Source organism: Prunus persica, chromosome G3 (assembly GCF_000346465.2).
Source record: "Prunus persica cultivar Lovell chromosome G3, Prunus_persica_NCBIv2, whole genome shotgun sequence".
Lineage (NCBI taxonomy): Eukaryota > Viridiplantae > Streptophyta > Magnoliopsida > Rosales > Rosaceae > Prunus > Prunus persica.
In genome coordinates this window covers 5,136,330-5,158,735 of record NC_034011.1, presented here as the reverse complement: position 1 = coordinate 5,158,735, position 22,406 = coordinate 5,136,330, and the positions used below count along the sequence as shown (strand labels likewise).

Below are 22,406 nucleotides of genomic sequence, written 5' to 3'. Positions count from 1 at the left end.
CTTCAAACTGACCCCAAAAATATCTCCTCTAAAACGAAGAATTGGCAGGACTCTAATATTCCAGCCAACCCTCGAGCACTATTAGCAAGAATGACAGGAAAATTTTGTCTTAAACTACCACAAAAATGGTGAATTCATGCACTTTAATATTCCATTTTAGCATGCAAGTACAAAGTCGATGGACTGCTATGAGAGAGCAATTTTACATTGGATCATTTGATTTCTCAATACAAAGATATCTATCTTTCAATAGACCAGTATGTCGAAATCATTCACCAAAGTAACCCATAGCGTGTCCAACTTGGGAAGGTTTCCCAATTCAGATGTATCAGATGTACTCTTTACTTGTAATATACATAATTCTCAGATAAAACTTTCTTCCAGTATAACAATTTCCTGATGTGAACTAGAGTAACTATGACAGTTCAGCGGTATGGAGTATTTACAACAAAAGACATAACATGAGAGAGAGAGAGAGAGAGAGAGAGAGAGAGTTATCACAAGGAGTTATACAAACAACAACCAGGAAATAAACTAGACAATTAAAATTTACAAGACACGTATTTGAGCCCTACACATCCCTGTCAATTGAGCTGATTCTTGTTCAATTAAACTCAAGATTGAGCAATATTAAAAAGCATTTCTGTATGAAAATTTCAGTTTGCAGATCCTACAACAGAGTCTGATCACACAAAATAATTACCAATTCATAACAGTAATTGAAACCATTCAGCTTATAATAAAAAATAGGAATAATGAAAACTGAATTGACATGGCGTATTTATAAAAATAAATTTTAAAAAAAGGGGGACAATGATATCAGAAGCACAGTAACCATTGCTCTACTTAAAACCACCTAAAATTGTACATTAAGATTCTCCTAACACAATGCATACCTAGTCTCATGTGCTCAAACCTCCCATCATTTAAAGCACTGTGTCAAACTTTACACTTGTTCTCAGGTAACTGCCACCAGCATAGACAAAAGAATCCACGGAATAAGGTGGTTGATCTCATAACAGATTGAATTGGGTATTCATGAGCTTATCCCAGAAGCTCCTCCACAGCAACGAAAAAAATAGCCACTAAACCCCACAAGAATGTGTGTTCTTGCCTGTCGAGTTTCTCATCAGTCAAACATCTGCACAGGGATAGTTCCAAATTAATTTTGTAGATATAACGATGTCAGCAGAGAGGAAAAGAGGCAATCATCCAATATCATCCAATCACTTCGCCCAATTCTTAATTCTACATATAAAGTTTTTACCAACTGAAGCATAACCCATAATACTAAATAACTATCTTAGGGTCAAATGTCTGATAAACCCACAAGGGTCCAACGTTGACAATCACCCAGAAAATACAAGATCAGCCAAAATTATATACATGAATGTCAAAGTCTAAATCCCAGTGTATTTGTGGTGTGAAAGGTCCTCTTGCACGTGTCAGTAAGCCCATGAATAATCAGGCATTTTAGGGCAGAGCATCAGTATTAAGCATTTTCTTTTCATTTAGGCATAAACAGAGTTTTTTTTTTTTTTTTAATGAAAAAACTAACAAATAAGAAGAACGGACTGCAAGTTCCTGATGCATACACTCAAAGATGCAGAAATGCATAAAGACACTGTGTACCAAATGAAATACTTGACAAACAAGATTGGCCCCAAAATAAATTTAAGGGTTTCTTCACAAAATAGCCTGCTTGCACAGGCCCATCAGAAAACTAACCCTTTTCATTTAAAAAAAAGTTAGAAAATTAACCGGTTTTGGACTTGAAAGAACAAAGATAGGGTCGATGTGTGTCAAGATGTGGGCCAAGACCTCCTATTCCTATCTCAACCCATAGCTTGACTACGGCACGACCTTGACATGACCATCCAAAACAGGTTAGTTTTCTAATTGTTTTTAAGCATTAGTTTTGTATGTAGTCTATGTAAACAGGTTCTTTTTTAGAACCCAAACTTTAACCAAATGAAATTTCAGCAAGGCAGCAACTATCATACAAAACAGTAAAACATGAAAATTTTATGTTATGTACTTCTAGCTAGTTAGTTAACATATTAAAGGGGGAAAGAATTTTACTTGAACGAAATCGTGTTATAGGGATCTCCTTCAGTTCACGTCTAATGCAGAGATATTCACCCAGCAGAGCCATCACTGCAATTCCAGTACCATTCACAACCCACCATGTTATTGAGGAAGGCCAACCCCCATAAAAAATGCATATAAAGAGATGTACAATGTAGACGGTGGCTGAAAAATCTAAGCACTTCTTTGCCCTCTCAATCAGAAGAAGCAGATATCCAGCGCTGTAAACAATAAGACGGCCAAGTTATGTAAACTCTTGTTCGACCAGAGAAAAAGATAGATTTATCTGAACTCCTGAAGTTGGCATTTTGAATTCTGTGTTAACAATTCACACTCTTTTTTCTTTTTCTTTTTTCTTTTTTTAACTTTGATAAGTCACAATTCACAGAAGCTTAATGAGCTCTGCATTTATAAACAGAAAATAAATATAAATTTACAACGGATTCCCACTTTATGTTCTTACAATAAAAACTCAATTAGAGGCATACACCCAACCAGATGGAAAACACAACAAAATCAAATTGGACTGCAATTGAAAAGAGAAGTAGAATGGGATTCTCACCCTGCAAGTGCACTGAGCATAAACGAAGCAATGACGCACCACCCAGTGACCGTGGAGACAGTGAGAGTAGCATAGTCAAAGAAATACACGAGGCTCATTCGGGACACGCGAGTCCCAACAAGAATTGACAAGAAGAACCCAAGAGTGAGATAATACAAACATTGAAGGCACACAATTTGGACAACAATGAGCCAGGGGTCCCATACCAATGTACCATAGAACATTGTCTACTACAATAACCTATTGCCAATTTGCCACACAACCGGAGCTCCTTAAAACTCTCAAATCACTCAGAGTTCTCCCAAAGCATGAAATACTCACACCTCAAGTGCTCGCAACAATCAAAGTTAAACCCAAGTTTGCAATTTTAGAACAACGAGAGCCACACCTTCGCACCCTCTGAGCTGTACAGTGGTTCCCAATTGCCCAATGCTTAATCCGCAAGCTTGAAACCAAAAATCAATCTGATTTCATGAAAATTCAGGACTCTGCTCTAATATTCGTGTAACTGAAACGGGAGTTGAAACCCATGTCGAACATAAATTTGGATCTGAATACAACGAAACTAGAATCCAGGGAACTTTCCCAGTAGAAAAATAACCAAAAAGTCGAAAATTTTCTCAAGAAAATTAGAAATAGAATACCTATTTGGAATTCGTACGAAATCAAACGTCTGCTGGAAGATTCAATTTGAAATCGAACAAAAGGAATTGTGTAAGGAGAAGAAGAATTGGAAAACCTAGATCGAGAAGGATGCAGATGAAGAAGCTGACCGTTGAGAGATCGGCGATGAAAATTGCAGAATCTCTCTGAGGAAGCCTCTTGTTGTGCAGTGTGTATGTGTTTCTCTGTTTAAGGAATTAATGATATATTCGTCTGTAGAGAAGATGCGAGCTAATTGCCCAACGCATGAGAACAGAGAGACTGCTGGCAATTCTTCTTTCCCTTTTTTATTTATAAATAAATAAATAAATAAATATTCTTTCTAAATTTCCTTTTTGTCCTCTTTCCTTTTTCCAATTTTCTAGTCTCTTTTTTTTTTTTTTTTGGGTTAATTTCACTAGTTTCCTATTTGAACAATGATACAACTTTATATTTTATTATCACTATAAATCACTGACAAGCAATGTGTATGAGATCAACTACTCTTATAAAAGCGGTAGCAATTTTGCATATTTTCTTTAATTTGATTTTAGTAAAAGCTCTTTAAATGATTACTCCTACTATATTATGACGATGTTTCTTAGATTTTGGGCTCAATCCCAAACATACGTTTTAATTTCGTATAATACAAAGGGATGGAACTCAAGAATCAGACTGTCTCTAATACTCCATCCAAATGAATAAACATGTTATAATACACGTTTTGGTCATTAATCAATTTAATTTCTATTATTTTCTAATGATTTTTCAGTTTAATATATATTGTTTAATTCATGTGGCATGCCACGTCATCAATTTAATAGAAATTTTGACGAAACCTCACGTTAGGACCAGTTTGATGTGTGAGGCATAACATAAAAGACCAATAATGTCAATAAAAAACATAAAGGATAAAAGGGGATAATTTGACAAACCTCATGGACAATTTATGATAAAAACTCAATATATTATTATATTTAGAAAGTATGAAAATAAAACAAAGTACCCCAATATAGCCGCACGGCTATACAAGTTACTTAAAAAAAGACCCTGCTGTTTTAAAAAAGAGACAATGGTATGGACGAGAGGCTATAAAAGTTACTGGAAAAAGACCCTAGTATAGCCGCACGGCTATACATTTTTAAAAAAACCTCAGTGTAGCCGTGCGGCTATATATTTATATTTTTTTTTTAAAGGCCCTTATTATACTTTTTTTTAATAAAAAAGGGACATCAGTATAGCCGCGGGGCTATACTATTTATTTATAAAAAAGGGGCCCTAGTATAGCCGAGCGGCTATACTATTCACGTTACAAAAAAAGACCCCAGTATAGCCGAGCGGCAATACGGTTTAAAGATATATTATTAGATTTAGAGTGTATAGCCGCCCGGCTATACGATTTATGAAAAAAATGAATAACAAAAAGAAGTGCTTCCTCGATCGGCGGCTTACTTACTGCCCGGCGAAATCACACAGAACAGCAAGTTCCTAGTTTAGGGTTTTCCTTAGCATTTGTTCTGACATTCTGATCGCAGAGAAGGGCAAATAGCTTTTTTTTAGAAGAAGATAACCAAATCGCTCAAGGTAAGCTTTCCTTTTTATCCTGCTTTTTCCATTCTTCATTTTCGCTTTAGAAAATGAAAAATATTGGTGCTTTGACTAAAGAAGATGAACCAATATCAAGCTAAGTTTACAATTATCAAAATCGTCACTGTCGATAAGTTTTTTTGGTGAATTCTATTCGTTTTTTTTCCTTTTTTTTTTTTCCCAGTTTATAGGTTGTAAGGGATATGACCCATACTTCTTACCTCACAGTTGGCAAGGCTTTGTAAGAATTCTGAACTCTTGATCTTCATACATTTTTATTTACTTCTTTCCTGGAGATACTTCCCTGCGTCAGTTTGGATTGCTGAGAAATTGAGGAAAAGGAAGAGAAATAAAACATAAAATTCGTGTCTTTTTGGTTTTTATGTCCTGAAATTCAAACTTCTGCATTTTCTAAAAAATAAATAAAATGAATTGTAAAGCATGGTTGGTTTCAGAAATGGTAATAGAGTGCATTTGCTTCTCTAGGAATTTTGGAGCTGGAGCGGTGCGAAGGTCATTGAACTTTCCCCACAAGTTTTTTATCAGGAGGATTCAAATGGCAAATAATAATCACACCTGTAGCCTAAGAGGTGGCAAGGAGGATTCAAGAGGTGCCTTGGTTGTTCTCGAAGGATTGGATCGTTGTGGGAAGACCACACAGTCCACTAGACTAGTTGCAAACTTGGAGAAGTTAGGGCATTCAGCTGAATTGTGGCGGTTTCCTGACAGAACTACAAGTGTTGGGCAAATGATATCTTCTTATCTTTCCAACAAATCACAACTGGATGATCATACAATCCATCTACTCTTTAGCGCCAACCGTTGGGAGAAGAGGTTTGTTGTGTTATTCTTTGCAACATGATATACGCTGCTTGTGAGGTTTTCTATAACAGGGAAGAGAAATTGCACTTATTCTGATTGTTGTTTTAGTTTTTAATTGATGTCAGGGCAATGCGTGTGTGATATTTCTTTTTTAATGATTGACTTGTGTAACAGTCTGGTTTAAGAACCTAATATAATTCAGCTTCTGTTTTGAGTTGAGAAACCAACGCAGCATAGTGATCAATAAAATGTGTAAATGAAATCATAAGCACATATGTAAGCAGTAGTGCGGAACAAGAGATTGATATTTTTGTTTCTGTTGGCTTCTAGTCTTTATGGGCATTCATTGTTTTTACAGATCCGGGTGCTTGTTTACATCAAATGTGTCAGTAACCTCATGTATTCCGCAGTTAGATTCTCAGGTCCCTGGCTACAATCTATAAACATGAGACCAATGTATGATTGCAGGATGTAGTAAATAGGCGAGAAAATAGTATTTGTTTCTTCGTCTTTGTCCTGTATTTTTTGTGCCACAGAAATTCGGATTTGTATTAAATTAAATAAACTTAAAATCTTAGTATTTCAATAATGCCTACTTTAGAAAAGAGATATTTTGAGGTGTTTCCATGTTATGTTTAACTTACAAGTTAAACTGAAACATCTAGTGAGTAAGGGCAGACTACAATGTTTCCTTAGTTTGGGTTTCCATTCTTGGATGAAGAATGAGGTTGTCACAAATCATTGTACTATTGTACTAAATATTCTATAATGTTTCTGCAGATCATTAATGGAAAGCAAATTGAAAAGTGGAATCACCCTTGTTGTTGACCGTTATTCTTATTCAGGGGTGGCCTTTTCATCTGCCAAGGGGCTTGATATTTCGTGGTGCAAGGTGATGAAATGCTTTTTCTTTTTACCCCTAATGTTGTTTATCTTCTCTATCTGATGGAATTTAAAAACAACGAAGTGTACTTTTGTAGGCTCCGGAGATTGGGTTATTGGCTCCAGATCTTGTAGTGTACCTTGACATACCACCTGAAGTAAGTAGTCATTCTAATGTTTGCAGTGAATATTAGGGAAGAAACGCATGATGACTTAACCCATATCTTCTGTGACCCAATTTTTCACATTTAATAGCTTATATGGTCTGACATATCCTCAAAAGAAATTTCTGGGATACGCATTAATTTTGCATAGTTAATAGCTTCTCAAAATAAAGAAACAATATTGACCAAAAAAAGAAGAAATAAAGAAACAATGTATATTGTTGGCCCTTTATGCCTTTATGGCTAACTGCTGAAATTTTAAGGTGTTTGTGCTATGCCCAGATATATATATATATATATATATATATATATATATATATATATTGTTCATGAAAATAAGATGGAAGTAGTAATCTTTTTCCCTATTTTGAACTGAAATTATAAATGTCAGAAAGCTGCTGAAAGAGGAGGCTACGGAGGTGAGAGATATGAGCAGCTTGAGTTTCAAAAGAAGGTTGGCCAAAACTATCAGGTCCTCCGTGGTCCCACTTGGAAGGTAGTTCATTCATCCATTCTTAAATTGCGATAAAGAACTCAGAGATTGGCTTAAGGTTATGATGCAATTTTTAACGCAACTTTTAATTTGGTACTAGAAAGAACAGTATTGAATCTATTTTTCCTGTGGTGGCAGTTAAATAGAAAATTGAATGTTTGTTCATAAAAAAAGAATAAAATGAAGTGACTCAGACAAGAGCATAGATGGAGGTGTAATGCCAAACCCAATTTCTTTTCCTGATATCACATTTTCTTCTGTTTTCCGACAAACGCTAATTTGAAATATATAACATCTATGCTGGCCGGACTGCCATTATCTGATGATTGTGTACACAATTTATGTTGAAGTGATGCTGTAAGTTGGTAGTAATTTTATATTAACCAAATTCAGGCTCATTGCAGTACCTGTTCAAACTTTAATCATGAAACAACTAAGCCTAGCCTGCAACACTGTCAAAAAAAACTTTGGTTTGCATTTGAAGCATAATTTTTTTTCTGGTGAGTTGAGTTACTTGGATATCGTAATTCTTTTTGCCTGATGCAGATCATAGATGCTTGTTCGCCGATGGAGGACATTGAGGAACATTTGCAAGAGATGGTATTGGATTGTGTAAAAACATGCCAAGAAGGGAAACCCCTCTCATGTCTCTGGTCTTGTTAATTTTCTTGGGGAGACGCATGCATCTTTTCCAGGGTTGAATGCATGTATACTAGTGAGCTATGCCGATTGTTATCTTTCGAGTATTTCATCTCTGATTGTAACTTTATAAATCTTGCATTTCAAAATTAGATTCAGTTTTTCTTATCCATTAACAGCAAAACAGGGCTTATCTTATTACTGGATCACACTAAGCTTTTGACTGAAATAGATGAGATTGCAAATTTGCTTGCTTGAATGAATTTGATTGTAAACGTGACAGTTTTTGGTGAAGGAACTACAAATTTAGCCATGAGGACACTCATATAAACTAGGATTAATTGTAGTAATGGTCCCTGAATTATACCCGTAGTTACATTTTGGTCACTTAACTCCAAAAATATATGCAAAGGTCCCCCAATTATGTACGGTGTTGCATTTCTAGTCCCTTTCGTCAAGTCTGTCTATTTTTCCGTTAAATGCAGGGGTAACTTGGAAATTCATTCCAAATATTTATAAAAACAAAATAACAAAAAATAAATAAATAAGGGTTATCTGTAGCAATGGTGTAACACAATACATAATTGAGTGACCTCTGTAACTATTTTTAGAGTTGAGTGATCAAAATGTAATTACGAGTATAATTGAAGGACCATTGCTACAAATAACCCTATAAACTACTAACCACAAAAATAAAACAAATAAGCTGCAGCGCTAGTAAGTTCTTACACGAGGCAATCTACTTCCAGAAATAATAGAGAGAAAGAAGCCCCAAAATTACAATCAATGGATCGAATTTTGATCTGAATTCGATGTAATTAATAGGAGATGGATTTGGTGACATAATCCGATTATATTTCGAATTCGTTAACCCGTTAAGTTAATGGAACAAATTTGGATCTTGTCTAATCCGATCCGATATGATATAACATATATTTCATTTTATTTTATTTGTAGTTACTTAATATATATATATATATGCACAGTCCCCTTTTATTGAGGGATCCCTCAAATAAAATTATTTGAGGGACGCCCTTTAGGGTACCCTACAATTTTTTTCCCAATGATCCAAACCATCTATTTTTTAGGTCTTCATTCATAGATCATCCTAACAAAAAATTAGACAAATCGGAAACCGTTTCGACATCCAATTGTGTCTTACAAAATCAATGAACACAGTACTTCAAGAAAATGCTAAAATTTCAATAACTTAATTGAGTGGTCAAATGATATCGGATTCAAGTAATTTTTTGTAGGGATGATCTTTGAATGAGTATCTACAAAATAGACGGTTTGGATTAGTGAAATACAATCCGGAGTGGGGCCTACAAGGAGTGTCCCTCAAATAAGCTTATTTGAGGGATCCCTCAATGGAAGCTCTCTGTATATATGCATATGTAACAATCTTGTGAATTTTTTAAATAAATAAAAATATTTTTCAATTATTTGTATGTATGACATAAAAGAATTCGGATCCAGTATTGGATAATTCAACAAATCATATATGGATCTAGTTGTTTTAGATCAGATCGGGTTGGAAATTTTTAAAATTTGGTTGAGACATATTTCAGGTGCTCCGCTCCATCTTCGACCGGTTTACAGGCCCATTCATCACTGGATCGAGATTATGAAGACTGAATGTACCGTAGTGCTAGCTACCTCCCTTCTTGCCTTCCCCTTCACTTTATGCCACGTGTAGTGGCAAGTTCAAAATTTTTAAATAAAAAAAAAACTGCAAGAGGGATAATTAACTCTTATTTAACTTTTTATTTCAAAACAAACAGCTCGTTGTTGTTCAAAAGAATAATATATAACACAAAACGTTAAACTCTCACAGGAAGACCGCATAGCGCAGTGGATTAGCGCGTTTGACTTCGGATCAAAAGGTCGTGGGTTCGACTCCCACTGTGGTCGCACGAAATTCTTTTTGTGTCTTGGAGATCAATCTCCAAAAGCACTTTTAAAAAAATCTCAACACTAACTTTTAGTTCCAATATTATTATGTGTATCTCCATTTACCACCCATTTTTATTCTAATATGATTCAATTTGTGGATTTAATTGTTTCCAAGAGATTTCATTCAGCACCTCAACAAGCACAATGCAGCAGCAGCAGTTCGTAAATTTTCTAAAAGCAGGGTTGTAGCATGTTTTGTACTCTAGAGTTGCACATATGAGCTTTTGAGTTCCAAGGGTGAGATTTTATGCCATAATTTTTTTCTTCTTTTTCTTCCCTTTTTTTTTTTTTTTTTTTTTTGAGTTTGCAGTCATCGCACAAATTTTGGATCATGCCGAATTACTGATTAACTGTTTCTTATGATGTCAAAGTAGGCAACAAGAAAAAGGATCATGCATCTGATAAACAGGATTATGCATGGACTTTCACTGTTAAACTCAGATAGCCTAAGAGCATGTCCACCGCTGCACCAAACCTGAGCAAAAGGCCCCCTTGGCAGCCCATTCCAGCTCCAACACGCAACAATGAGCCAAGGCAAATGGTGGGTCCCACCAGCTTGGGCAAGCCCACGGGCTAATCCTGCCTGGGCTATTGCCCTCGGGCTGCTGATGTCAACAGCTGATTTTCAAAAAAAAATTTACTGTTGGACCCACCAGCCCACATTGCCCAATGGTTACAAGCCATGTGACTTCTCCTGAAACCTCCAATCAAAAATTCTTGCACAATCTAATGGTTGTCCAATTTTTGGCTTAAAAAAATATCAAAAAATATCAAAAAATTTTTAAAAAAATATCAAAAAATTCTGGTAATTTTTTCTATACATACCTACCAATATTATTCACTTTCCACACTAATTTAATTTCAAAATTTTATCCGAAAATGTTATCTTGATTTTTAGGTGAGGATTTTACGATAAATATTAACACTTGGGAATTGAAAATCTTATCCGAAAAGCTTATCAAAATCAATGGTTTAAGTATAAATAAATTTAAGTGAATAGTAATTGCCTTAGATTTTCCCTAGACTTAGCCCTCATGGATGGAACCACAAATGGCAAGCCTGACACTATTCACATGAATAGTGACAGCCTTTGCTTGCCCTTGCCCTAGACTTAGCCCTTATGGGTGGAGATGCTCTAAGAACTCAGTGGAGAAACTGATAGCTGTTAGAAAAACTTTCTATGATAGTTATGAATACAGACTTGTATGAAAATATATACTAAACTTCAGATTTGATACTATACACTGAGCATGTACAAGGGAAGCACATTCATACGCAAGAACTGTTACACACAAATCATTTTTCACCCCCTCAGTGTCCTATTTCTATAACACTACGATAGTGGGAAAATTTTGAAGTCAGAGAAGAAAAAAGCCAAAGAACAACAGGCTTTGAAGGATGATGACACATGACTCAATATGGCAATCAGAAGTAGTTCACTATCTTATTCGGCAGCCTTTCTCCTCCTACCGCTTTTCTTTGCAGTAACAGTGACGGGCACTTCAGCCTTGCCTTCCGGTGGTTGCTGATTACTTTTCCTTGCAGTAACAGTGACAGGTGCTTCAGTCTCGCGTTTAGGCAGTTGCTGATTATTTACAAGATCTTTCAACGAATTCATTTGACTACGTAGCCGCAATATTTCGCCTTTGGCAGATGCCAATTCCTCTTCAAGCTTCTTTGCTTTCTTCTCCAGACTATCCCTTTCCTCACCAAGTCTCATGGCAAGATTATGGACATCTTCCATGTTTTCTCGGGCCTCTTTGGATGCATTCTTTTTCTCTGTAAGAGACTTGTAAAGCACCTCTTTCTCATCTTCAAGGTTAGAAATTAGAGAATTAGCCCTCTCTAAATCTTTGGAAAGTAACAATGCATTTTGGTTCATCTCATCCAGTGATTTGGTAGCCTCGTCCAGGTCTATTTCAAGAGATTTCCGGGACTCCTTGTCCTTCAAAATCTGCTTCTCCAGAGCTTTAAGTTCCTTTTTTAAAGAAGAAACTAGTTCTTTTTCTTCGTTCAGATCATTAGAAGCTCTTTCAGCTTTTTTATAGATATCAACCAATTCCCCTTGCAGGCTATCACGATTTTCTGCAACAGATGCTAGTTCATGAGACACAACTTGCAGCTCCTCTTTTGTTTTCTTCAGAAGTTCTTTTGCTGCAGCAAGCTCACCAGCAAACACGTCACTACTTACTGTAGCCTCATCAAGGCTCCTCTGCAGTGATTCCCTAACTCCAGCAAACTCAGCCTGAACCCCAGAGATCTCAGCCTCAAGTTCTGTGCACAAAGTTTTTGACTGCTTTAATTGAATTTCCAGATTTGAAGCTTCATTTCTTGATTTTCCAAGAGCTTCATGAGTGATATGGAGCTCATGTTTCAGATTCGTTTCATTGTTCAATTGTTTATCCAGCATTTCCCTCAAGTTTTCCTTCTCTTGGGTCAAATCAGCAATTATTTTTTTGTTTCTACTTGTGTCAGACAGAACAAGTTCAAGCCTTTCCTTTAGCTGCTTCAGTTCCTCTTCTTTTTCTCCCAAAAGCTTGGCATCCAAAGCTGCCTTTTGTCCGGAGGATGTTTTTAGATTATTGTATTCCTCCTGAATAGCATCAATCTTCCTCTTCAAATCGTTTTTCTCAGAAGTTACAGAACTTACTGTTGCATTCAATTGATCCAGAGCAGCATTCTTCAATTCTAATTCCTTTTGATCTTTCAGGAGTTCATCTTTCAATTTTTGAATATTTGATAGTGCATTGGCTAGTTCATCCCTTGTTTGCTTGTAGGTAGTTTTCAATTCATTCAACTCGAAATCCTTTTCAGCAAGAGAAGAGCCAAGATTTTGAATATTCTTTTCTCTATCCTTGAGTTCTAAATTGAGCACATTAATCCTTCCCTGTAAGACTTCAATTGAGTTGATCTTTTCCTTCAAATTTTCCTCAAGCGCTATTTTTTCTTCCCCAGCCTTTGAAAGGTTGGTTTCAAGACTATCAATTTGAATTTTAAGCTCCTCAATCAATCTCTTCTCACCATTGAGCTCCTTTCCTAAGCCTGCAATTGTACTATTTGCAGAATTTAGTTGGTCCATTAGAGATTTCTGCTCTTCCATTGCTCTTGTGAGTTGTTTGCTCCATTCTTCTTGTTCATTCAGTAGCTTTGATTCAAAGTTCTTTTCCAATGAAATGATGGCAGCTTCCTTTTCTTTCAGCTTGGTCTTTATCTGTGCATATGGGTAAAATCAGACAAAGCATCTAAAAGTACGTTCTTGCAACGAATTGTGAAAACAAAATTAAAGGAATATGATTTTATCAGGTCAGAATAGGTTATTAATTGGTAGAACTTTAGGAAGCATTTGTGAATAGAAGAAATGAGGAAAAAGATTAAACGATAAACATTATCTTTGTTGTACACTTTTTGATGTTCCTTTTTAAAGGTACTAGGCTCCTTCAGTGTCTGTGCTATCTCAGCATGTACAGAAAGCTTTACTGTGGAACATAGGGACTTACAGATTCTACTGTTGCATCAGTGGCTTTCTTTTCTGCCCAAGCCAATCCATAGAGTGCTCCAAGAATACCAGAACTGAAAACACCAAGGCCATTCAGGAGAGACAAAACGGGATTTGATGGTGCATTTATTTCAGATGGCTGTTCAATGAATTCCACACATTAGAACATTAAGCTAATCAATTTATAAAATAAAAAGAAAATATATTAACTGGGATATAGTGAATCTAGTAGACATTCAGACCTCTGCTTTTTTCCTCTCCTCCGGGTTTTTGAGCTCACTTTCTCCTGAAAAAATAAAGGAACAAATGCATAAACCAATCATGAATGAACGGAGACGGAAATGGGTTACAAAGGATAGTAATTATAGCAAGGAACACCAGTCCATGTTAAGAAAAGAGTACATTTTAAGAATCTTCATCACAATACAAAAAGATGTTTAAAAAAATATTATTAGCTCAAATCGAAAAGATCTGCACATCATTATGTATCTCAATTGTGTGCTTTTATGGGGTCAAAAGTATGCTTTGTGGACTCCCTTGCTAAAACTCTGTTTTTCTGCATCCTTTTGCCTGATAATATCTTTGGGATGGCAACATGATGAACAAGGAATAAAAAATCCAATGTAAACGTACTATCCACATACATTGGACACTTGAGGTGAAAAATATCTTTTAGGCCCATTAAATCCCCACGTAAACTTCAAACAGGAAAAAAAGTAATAAAATTGGGGCATTGCATATGGATTTGCTACTTGTATTCCCTTTTGCCCCGATGACTTAGTACAGGACCTGTCCCTGAATAAGCTGCAAAGTTATGCAAGTCCTGCTGCTATCTTGAGCTGCTAAAAGAAGGAACTGATGTGCAGAAGTTAGTCTGGCATTAAACCTTACACGAAGGAGCCCTATTGTGGGTAGAACTTACTCCAACAAAACCAGCTTGTAAAAGACAGGCGCTCAAGTGCTTATAAACAATCCTAAGATATTCTGTTTTTCAATGTGGTACATTTGGCACATGTCCACAGCACTTTTGTGCCCGACATCCTAGTCTACCCGTCTGTTGACTGGAACAACAACCTGATGGTATCCTTTCCTTCCTATGAGGCGACTTTCACTCACATACGACCTACCAGTAACAAATGACTTGATATTATACCCATACATAATACCAAAGTGCATTTTAATCCAACCTAGAGGGATAGGTCGCCCTTTCTGTGGACTTTAGCCACATTGCATAGTGGGATACTCTAATACCAAAGTACTCATGGGTAGAACTTTGCCCTACAGAACGATTACGTAAGGGAAGGGTGCCCAAGAGTTTATAAGCTATCTTATACCATCGTCCCGTGTAGACATAGGTGATTCATTCAATGCATAAGCAATGTACACTTAACTTGTACCTAAGTAAGCAGACAAACTTGGCCGAGAAAACAAAAGGCAATCAGACAATTACTTATGTTTACAAACGGATACTTCCTGCAATCCCATTTTAATATGGTGCTATTGCAAAGGACGTACACCATGACCATCCTAGACTCTTAGTATTGCCTAATCAATCTCAGTTCTTAACTTCACTTCCAGCATATTAATCAGCATCTCTTAAACATAAAACTGCATTATAATGCATTGGCAGAAGTTTGAGTGACCAGTAATTAAAGCATACATATATATAAATTTAATAATAACTGTGATAAATTGCACAAAGAAATAAATATAAATTGCCAATGAAAGTCAGAGACTAAAGAAAAATAAAAAAAAGAGTAAGTTCCATGTTCAAATGCAATGAACCATTTGAAACAAACCCAATCCTTTACAATGACAAACCATAATACACCTAAAAAGATTTTATCTTAGAAAACCCATTACAAGGAAAACAATTTACAAAACCCATCTCCCCAAATTCTTGAACTCCCATCCTACCAGGAAGAAAACAATCAATTTTGAAAAGCACAAGAAAAGTTAGAACTTACTAGTGGCCAAGCCTTCAAGAGCATTAGCCCTGAGTTGCAAGAACGGAAGAACTGAAATACCCACCAACATAATAGCCCTCCTCTTGCAAGAAACGGCGTCGTTTGGGTCCTCTTGGCGCAGAGACGCCATTGGCAGAGCTCTCCTTCTCTTGGCCTCTGCATTTCTTGAGGAGGAATACACGAAAAAGGGGTGAGAAGAAGAGGGAAAACGAGAGAGGGAGAGAGGAGAGTGTAAAAAGCAAGAGCTCCCCATCACAAAGCCCATTGCTTTTTCCTTGATTGATTTCTTTGGTTGAGATAAGGAATAGAGTTAAGCGCTCAGAGCTTTGCTCTTTTTGCTCTATTTTCAACTTTCAGTTTCAGTTAGCGTTCACATGGCTGATGGTGAAAGATACATAAGCATCCAAGTTTCATGGTGGTTTGTTCTTTTATTTATTTAATTAATTGTTTTTAAATTTAATTTTATTACTAGGGATATCCTCCTTTTGAAATTTTATGTGGAAGTAGTAAAATGGTACTGTGTTACAACAATTTCTCTGTTAGGGCAAAGCCAGACTTGCCTTACGTTTATTTAAAATAGACAATAATTTACTAATAAATCTTACATAGAATGAATCGAGTAAATTCATGTTAGTCTTCATGTCATGTGCAAAATAAGCCCTTAAAAGGAAATTCAATGTCTATCAATTTTTCATATCAGGTAAAAAAGTTCTAATCCACCATATAAATGAGTGATTATAATACGGTCATGCGGTACATCTTGTACACATATTATAATATAAGTTGATATTTATTGATATTATTTCCTAAAAAATAGAAAATAAACCATATCATCCATCCATATTATAACATTTGTACAAAATATACCACGTGGCCATACGTATTCTATAATTTCTCCAAAGTCAGAAGCATAAAATTCTAATTCCTAAACATATATGTTATTAGCTCTGACACAATGCAAGTGAATCATTTGAGGACATAAAATTTGGTTTTCTTTTCCAGACAATCAAAATTAAGCTTTTAATCTTGTTAGTTAAATTTGTTCTTGTTGCTATAATATATATATATATATATATAGGTGATATCATGAGGAAGATGCCAATCAAACACATAACTTTTAGTATATAAATAAACGTTCTTAACCACTTGAATTACAAGCTCCTATCCTTACTCATTTGATTTCTATTTTCATAAAGCATGCCACAATTTACATAGTTTTTGCAATTACAATGATATTGTCAATTCCTATCAGTAAATAATTGTTTTAGTTTTTTTTTTCCTTCTTCAGAAAAAGTAGAAATTGACAGCATCGCGTGAGAATGCAGTTAAGACAAGTTTTTGTCGTGTTGAGAACCATTTTTGAAATGTTCTACTACACTACACTAGTGCCTGGCTCTCTGCTTCAGTCAAATTCACGTTAGGAGGATCATGCCCTTGTGTCCTCTGCAGTACTTTCAACCAATGGGAACATGCCATTGCCAAGCAAGAAAATGTGGTTTTTATCATAAACTTGTGTATGTTTTGTTGCCACGTCTAAGGTGTTTGTGATCTTCAACTCCACAGCAACCATTAAAATGAGAAATTGTAATGCCCACTCAAGCAGAATATGTTCTTTCGTCAGTAAAATCTGTTGTCAGATTTACCATACTCTGACACCAGTAAAATCTAAGGGAGGCAATCCTTCTGATTTTAGAAGTCCAAGTGATTTGATGATTGAAATATATTAGACTGGCAATATTTTGATCCCATGAGCAGCAATAATTTTTGCAAAACTTAGAAACCAAAGTAATATGATTTGTTTACACCTTATTTACAAACATGATGAGCTTAACCAATGGCTTAAACTAGACTTTAATTGTAAAAGATTTATAACTCAAGTGGTTAAAAGCATTTATCATTTTATACGAGATTCTAAGTTCACTTCTCCGTTCTTCTAATATCACTTGTATGAAAAAAGAAATAAATTTAAAAACTAGACTTGAGTTGAATGTGGGGACATCTATCTGCAATCAAGAATTATGTTGTTGAAAAATGTGTGGATGCAAATGCTTACTTTGGCATGATTGTACACTTGTCAGTGGGATGCTAGTCCTACACATTGTACATCTGGGTTATCAGAGGAATTTTTGTAATGTTGCAAACATGAATATGGTTATTGATTTAAATTCTTCATTTGAAAGTTAAAGACTGGCTTGGGCCAACATGAACCTCATTGTCAGAAACGATAGACAGAAAGCAAAGATTTCTAACACAAAGGATGGGGTTGGTTAAGATGTACCAGAAGGAGAAGGCCCTTGCTGCAGCAAATAAATTAAACGCCTTATTGGAAAACACTAACTGGCAGCAGTGAATCCCAAATGCACAGTATATTCTCACCACACCATAACATATATTTTGAAGATTAAATGTGTGTTCTTGAGAGCTTTAGTACAGTAAAAGCATAGTTCAAACATATTAAGCTGACTGTGATACCATCTGCCACAACTCGGGTATATTGGCCGCATCAAAGCGTTACCTGAAAATGATCAATTACTAAAAATCGCTTAAACAATGCTGATTAACCTAATGCACAATCCGTGTGGGAGTACACAGAAAAGCACACACAAACTGGGATATAACAATCTGTGACCTTTCCATGATATACGTTGTCAAAGATAAAACATCATATATATACCTCAAGAAATAATGAGAAGTAAATGGCAAGGTGTTATTTAAATATTCCGTGCACTCACTAATGAGTTCACCAGGTCCAAAGGGCTTCTTAGATGAACACTTAATTGCGGCGAATTAGGAAACAATAAGAAAAAAACTGATGATCAGGGCGTTCAGCCACTTGAAATCCATCAGCTCAAAATGATAGACAGCAAGACCTATGACTATTCTATGTCCTCACAATGCATGCCGAATAAGAAGAGATCTTCATGGTAGCTTTCAGAAGAGCTACCTGCAGAATTTTCACAAGTACTTTCTATTTCCTCTTCAGCAAAAATCTTCTCCGAATGACAATCGAAACTACAAAATGCTTTCTCACCTCTGCAAAAAATCAGAGAAAACATCAGCCTCCATAATAAAAGGGGAGTTGAGTGAAAATTGCAAACAGATGTTTGAAACAAACCTGCACATGTACATTTCTTCTCCATCCAAGTTCTTCTTGCAGGTGTAACAGAGTCTCAAAGCTTCATCCAAATGCTCATTTGCCAATCTGTCCTGGTACTTAGCCACTCGAGGTGATTCTATCCAGAGTTTTGCTTCATCAAAATTGTTTAACTCAGTTGTGTGACATTCCAAAATACAGTCCCCAAAAATATGAGTTGTCTTAGGTTTTGGACCATGAGAAATTATACAGGTATAATCCTCAGACAGTTCTATCTCTCTTGCAGAGATAGAGGATGCATATTGATGGGTAGAGGCAATGGGTACTGGAAGTGAACTGGGTTTGAAACCCACTGAATTTTCTACTTGGAAACTTCTGCCTAAAACTAAAGATGAACTCAAAGTTTTATCCACTGAATCAAGACTTTTGAACCTCAAGTTTGGATCATACATAGAGCCACTTTGTGAGGAACCACTGGAGTTCAACAAGAATGATGCAATGTTTTCAGATGGTTCAGATTCCAAAGGACGTCCCACACTCCCAAAGAAACCATTCACTTTGTCTGCTTGGTGTTGGGGATCGAGAGTTATGTAGTTCCTATTTAAAGATTTGGACTTGATGGGACAATCGTCTGAATCATAATAAATCTTTGAGGAGTTAGCGACGATAGTTTTCACCTGTGATCCAAAAATTATATTCTTCCTCTTTGGTGAACCAATAACTTCACTAGTTGCTTTAGTTTCATCACCGAGTGAATTGACAATGCCGAGGCCTTCTTTACCACAATCCCATTTCGTTTGATTTCCATTTTGTGACGATGGTCTACCAGACTTGAGACTAAATGGGTTGCTAAGATTGTAAAGAACTCTGAAATCTAGGGGAGATGTAGCACTCCTAACTGAGTCAGAATCTAACGAACCTTTATTACCAAACCCTGTAAAGAAACCATGAATACTGAAAAGTGAGTTGCTTGTATGTTTCAGGCTTAACATATTAGAATAAGTCAATAGATCATCGCGCACAAACTTTTTGCACGTGGCATGCTTATCTTCCTCTGTAATATTCTAAACAGCTCACTTCTCTTAAGAGGAACCAGCAATTCCTTACTGTAAATCGATGGTAGTAACCACTAAATCCTGGAGTAGGATGGGAAAAAGGTAAATCCTAAGTTCAAAACCTATCATATGAAAAAACAAACCAACACCGTAACCAATGAGTGAAGAAGTAGGTTGTGAGCAACATTGACCATCCACCTAGCTACACAAATGATAAAGCTTGAGTGCACATAATGGATAATAGGAAGTGGAAATGCATCTTGTAAGCACTGATGACAAAAAGAAAAGAACAAATGAGAAGATAACTGTCCAAAAAATAATTTCCAGTGGAATAATTAGGAGTACAATCGAATAAAATCAACTGGACATAATCAGAGGAAGAAGGGTAAACCATGAGCATGCATCAATGAACCATTATACAGGCAGGCAGGGAAAATCAAGGGCAACCCAAATAAGAAATTTTGTTGACACATTCAGAAATAAATGTAAAAACATGGATTGATGATCAAGATTAAAAATTTCCCAAATGATAACTAATTAAAAATTTCCCACGTCATAACTAATCAAAAATCCCAGAACAACCTAGAGAGTACAACTTAAATTACACACTCAAGAAGCTTAGAGACCAAACTAAGTGCAGAACTAAGTTAATTCATAGAACCCATTATAGAAAATTGTCTTCAATGTCCGGTCACAATAATACTAAAAGCAGATATAGATCCTTTTGATTTTCCCAAATAAATACATAAATTCGTTTAAACTTGCCCGGGGATGATAAAGAATTCAAGGGTACCCAAGAGCTAAGTTGAAAATGCGGTCACAAATACAGCAAGTGATTAATCCTTCAAAATGTATCAAAGGGTATCCATTATGATCAAAGTCTGAAAATTGTGCACAACTGTAAGGCCGATACACGCATCCTAATGAACCTCAAGAACAGTAAACAACTGAAAAGTTAATACAAAAAATCAAGACCCAGTTTTGAGGTCCCAAAAACCCAATGCATCAAAATTCAAATGGATCAATGAGACAGAAATACAGACCCACAGGAAATAGGAAAAAAGTACGGAAAACCCACCTGGCTTTCTTCTCCGCAACTTCACTGATGAAGTTGAGACTACAAAAACAATCCACATAAAGCATAGATAGACAGTGAAAAAGTCTCTAACTTTAACTTGCCTTCACTTTTATAACTCATAATTTCCTTTCTTATATTGTATGCACTGAAAACCAGAGAGACAGAGGCTCTTCACTAAGAAGAAAACTGATATACTTCTCCATTTCTCTTTCATTTAGACATACACGCGATTAATAAAGGTTACGTATTGTATGCAGCTTGGTATAAAACTACGTATATTCTCAGTTTTGGACCTTTTGGAGTTATGGCAATGTGGCGGCATCTTCTGTTGTAAATCTAATACTCTCTCAGTAGTTACTCATTTACAGTAAAATCTCGGGCCGTCCGTTGCCTTTTCCAGTTTGTGAAAAATAGAGGATATTTTTTTTTTTTTTTTTGGTTCTGATATTTATTTGTTTGTTTAACTTGTCAAAATTTGCGGTCCTTGAGGATAAGATGTAAATGAAGAATATATCTGTTTAATTAACTTGCACAAATTTTGAGAAAACTTGTAAATTTTCAATTAAACTTTGATCCTCAAAAAGGAATGAACTTTTTTTTTTCTTTATAACTAGCGCTTGTCACGCGCAGAGTTTTCAAATGATGTACTAAACTCTTATCCTATTAGGGTTAAATTTAGTAGAACTATGAATCCTACTAAAAGGTTGGGACTAAGTTGGATTGAATTATGTCTAACTCTATCATATTTTTGTTCACCCGTTTTCGTGTTTAACTCCTGATATAGAAGGGCGAAGTTCCCCACTAGCTTGGAGACCACTTGTTGGTCAACAAGTCAGCTTTCTTTGGTGTGCGAGCGTGCCACTGCTAGCAATGTAAATTCTAGCAGACTCATTTTTAGAGTGGATAACCTGCGCCTCAAGTTACTGACTTCTAAAACAAACGATTGTGAATTTGGGTGAGGAATATCTCCCAAGTAAGTTCTTTTCTTGCCTCAGACTGGTGAGGACTTTCACAATTTATCTCAGTATCAAGATGGTTGTTCTGGCCAGAATAGATAATAATAAAGTACTGTTTCAGGCAGAACTGCCTTTTACAAAATTAAGAATGGAGAAATCAACTCTAGAAAGGCAAAAAGATGGCTGGAATCTCATTTCTGCCTGGGTAGAAACTTCTGATCCGGGCTGGACTGGGTATGTCTATGCTGGACTGTACTGTCAACAACTTTAGCTGCTTGGCTTCAGTTGTAAATCGATACCAAAGTTCAATTTTGGCAGAGCTTTAATCTACTTCAAGCCTTGGGAGACTTTTCGAGCGGGCAGAACTGCGACTTCTTCAGTTTGAAAGGACAGAAGTGGCTATTCTCGAGGATTTAACAAGCTGGAACTATGCTATAAAATTTGTTGAGGTTTTCATATTTGTGAAAACTCAAGCTGTGTTTGTTTTGGCTTTTGCTGAACCAAATTTGTAACGAGAGGGATCTCGCTTTCAGAGGACTTATTTTCTAAGTCTGAACTTTGGAATTCTGATCTAGAGCTGTTTTCCTGTTTGTATTTTTTGATTGATTGATGAAAAGAAATGTCCCTTTTCTTTCTTGCCTGTTTCTGTTTTTATAAGAGACCCTCCTTTTGAAGGTGGTTTTAAATTTTAATAATGGGCGGCAAAAGATTTCTCAAAAAACGTAAAGCAGGAAAGATTTTTATCAATTATGGCAGATAGACTCCCAGTGGTCATTTCCTATAGCGATCCCTTCCCTGGTTTCCTGGCTGACGGTTTTTTTTATTTTAATGCCACCGTCTGTGTGAGCTGATCCTATGGCGGTTTTGATTTTTCTTTTGTATTTTCTGAACAACTCCCTGTCTCTTGCTCTTGAAAACGTGATTT

General features: G+C 36.0%; 4 protein-coding genes and 1 non-coding gene across 13 annotated transcripts; 2 read left to right on the top strand and 3 right to left on the bottom strand.

Moving 5' to 3' along the window:
- Nucleotides 621-3,586, bottom strand: LOC18782591 (protein SYS1 homolog). The gene is made up of 3 exons (XM_007215047.2): nt 2,651-3,586; nt 2,083-2,309; nt 621-1,141 (listed from the first exon to the last, which is right to left on the bottom strand). Exons 1-3 carry the CDS (start codon nt 2,872-2,874, stop codon nt 1,134-1,136), a joined length of 459 nt encoding a protein of 152 aa, XP_007215109.1. The 5' UTR covers nt 2,875-3,586; the 3' UTR covers nt 621-1,133.
- On the top strand, nt 4,694-8,142 carry LOC18782348 (thymidylate kinase). Of its 4 annotated transcripts, none has more exons than XM_020558771.1 (7): nt 4,694-4,876; nt 5,071-5,120; nt 5,366-5,713; nt 6,482-6,593; nt 6,682-6,741; nt 7,139-7,243; nt 7,787-8,142. In XM_020558771.1, exons 2-7 carry the CDS (start codon nt 5,083-5,085, stop codon nt 7,901-7,903), a joined length of 780 nt encoding a protein of 259 aa, XP_020414360.1. In that variant the 5' UTR covers nt 4,694-4,876; nt 5,071-5,082; the 3' UTR covers nt 7,904-8,142. The 4 variants fall into 4 exon arrangements, with proteins under 4 accessions (XP_020414360.1, XP_020414359.1, XP_020414361.1 ...); XM_020558770.1 differs by having other exon boundaries at nt 5,064-5,120; XM_020558772.1 differs by having other exon boundaries at nt 4,695-4,876; nt 5,108-5,120.
- TRNAR-UCG lies at nt 9,720-9,793 on the top strand. The gene has a single exon. It is a non-coding gene; the product is annotated as a tRNA-Arg (tRNA).
- Nucleotides 10,983-15,678, bottom strand: LOC18783900 (MAR-binding filament-like protein 1-1). The gene is made up of 4 exons (XM_020560614.1): nt 15,299-15,678; nt 13,574-13,617; nt 13,333-13,470; nt 10,983-13,046 (listed from the first exon to the last, which is right to left on the bottom strand). The coding sequence occupies exons 1-4, from the start codon at nt 15,561-15,563 to the stop codon at nt 11,280-11,282; spliced, it is 2,214 nt and encodes a 737-aa protein (XP_020416203.1). The 5' UTR covers nt 15,564-15,678; the 3' UTR covers nt 10,983-11,279.
- On the bottom strand, nt 17,914-20,736 carry LOC18783892. Of its 6 annotated transcripts, none has more exons than XM_020560500.1 (3): nt 19,419-20,736; nt 18,414-19,326; nt 17,914-18,331 (listed from the first exon to the last, which is right to left on the bottom strand). In XM_020560500.1, the coding sequence occupies exons 1-3, from the start codon at nt 19,432-19,434 to the stop codon at nt 18,175-18,177; spliced, it is 1,086 nt and encodes a 361-aa protein (XP_020416089.1). In that variant the 5' UTR covers nt 19,435-20,736; the 3' UTR covers nt 17,914-18,174. The 6 variants fall into 6 exon arrangements, with proteins under 6 accessions (XP_020416089.1, XP_020416085.1, XP_020416086.1 ...); XM_020560496.1 differs by having other exon boundaries at nt 18,414-19,649; nt 20,526-20,736; XM_020560497.1 differs by having other exon boundaries at nt 18,414-19,645; nt 20,526-20,736.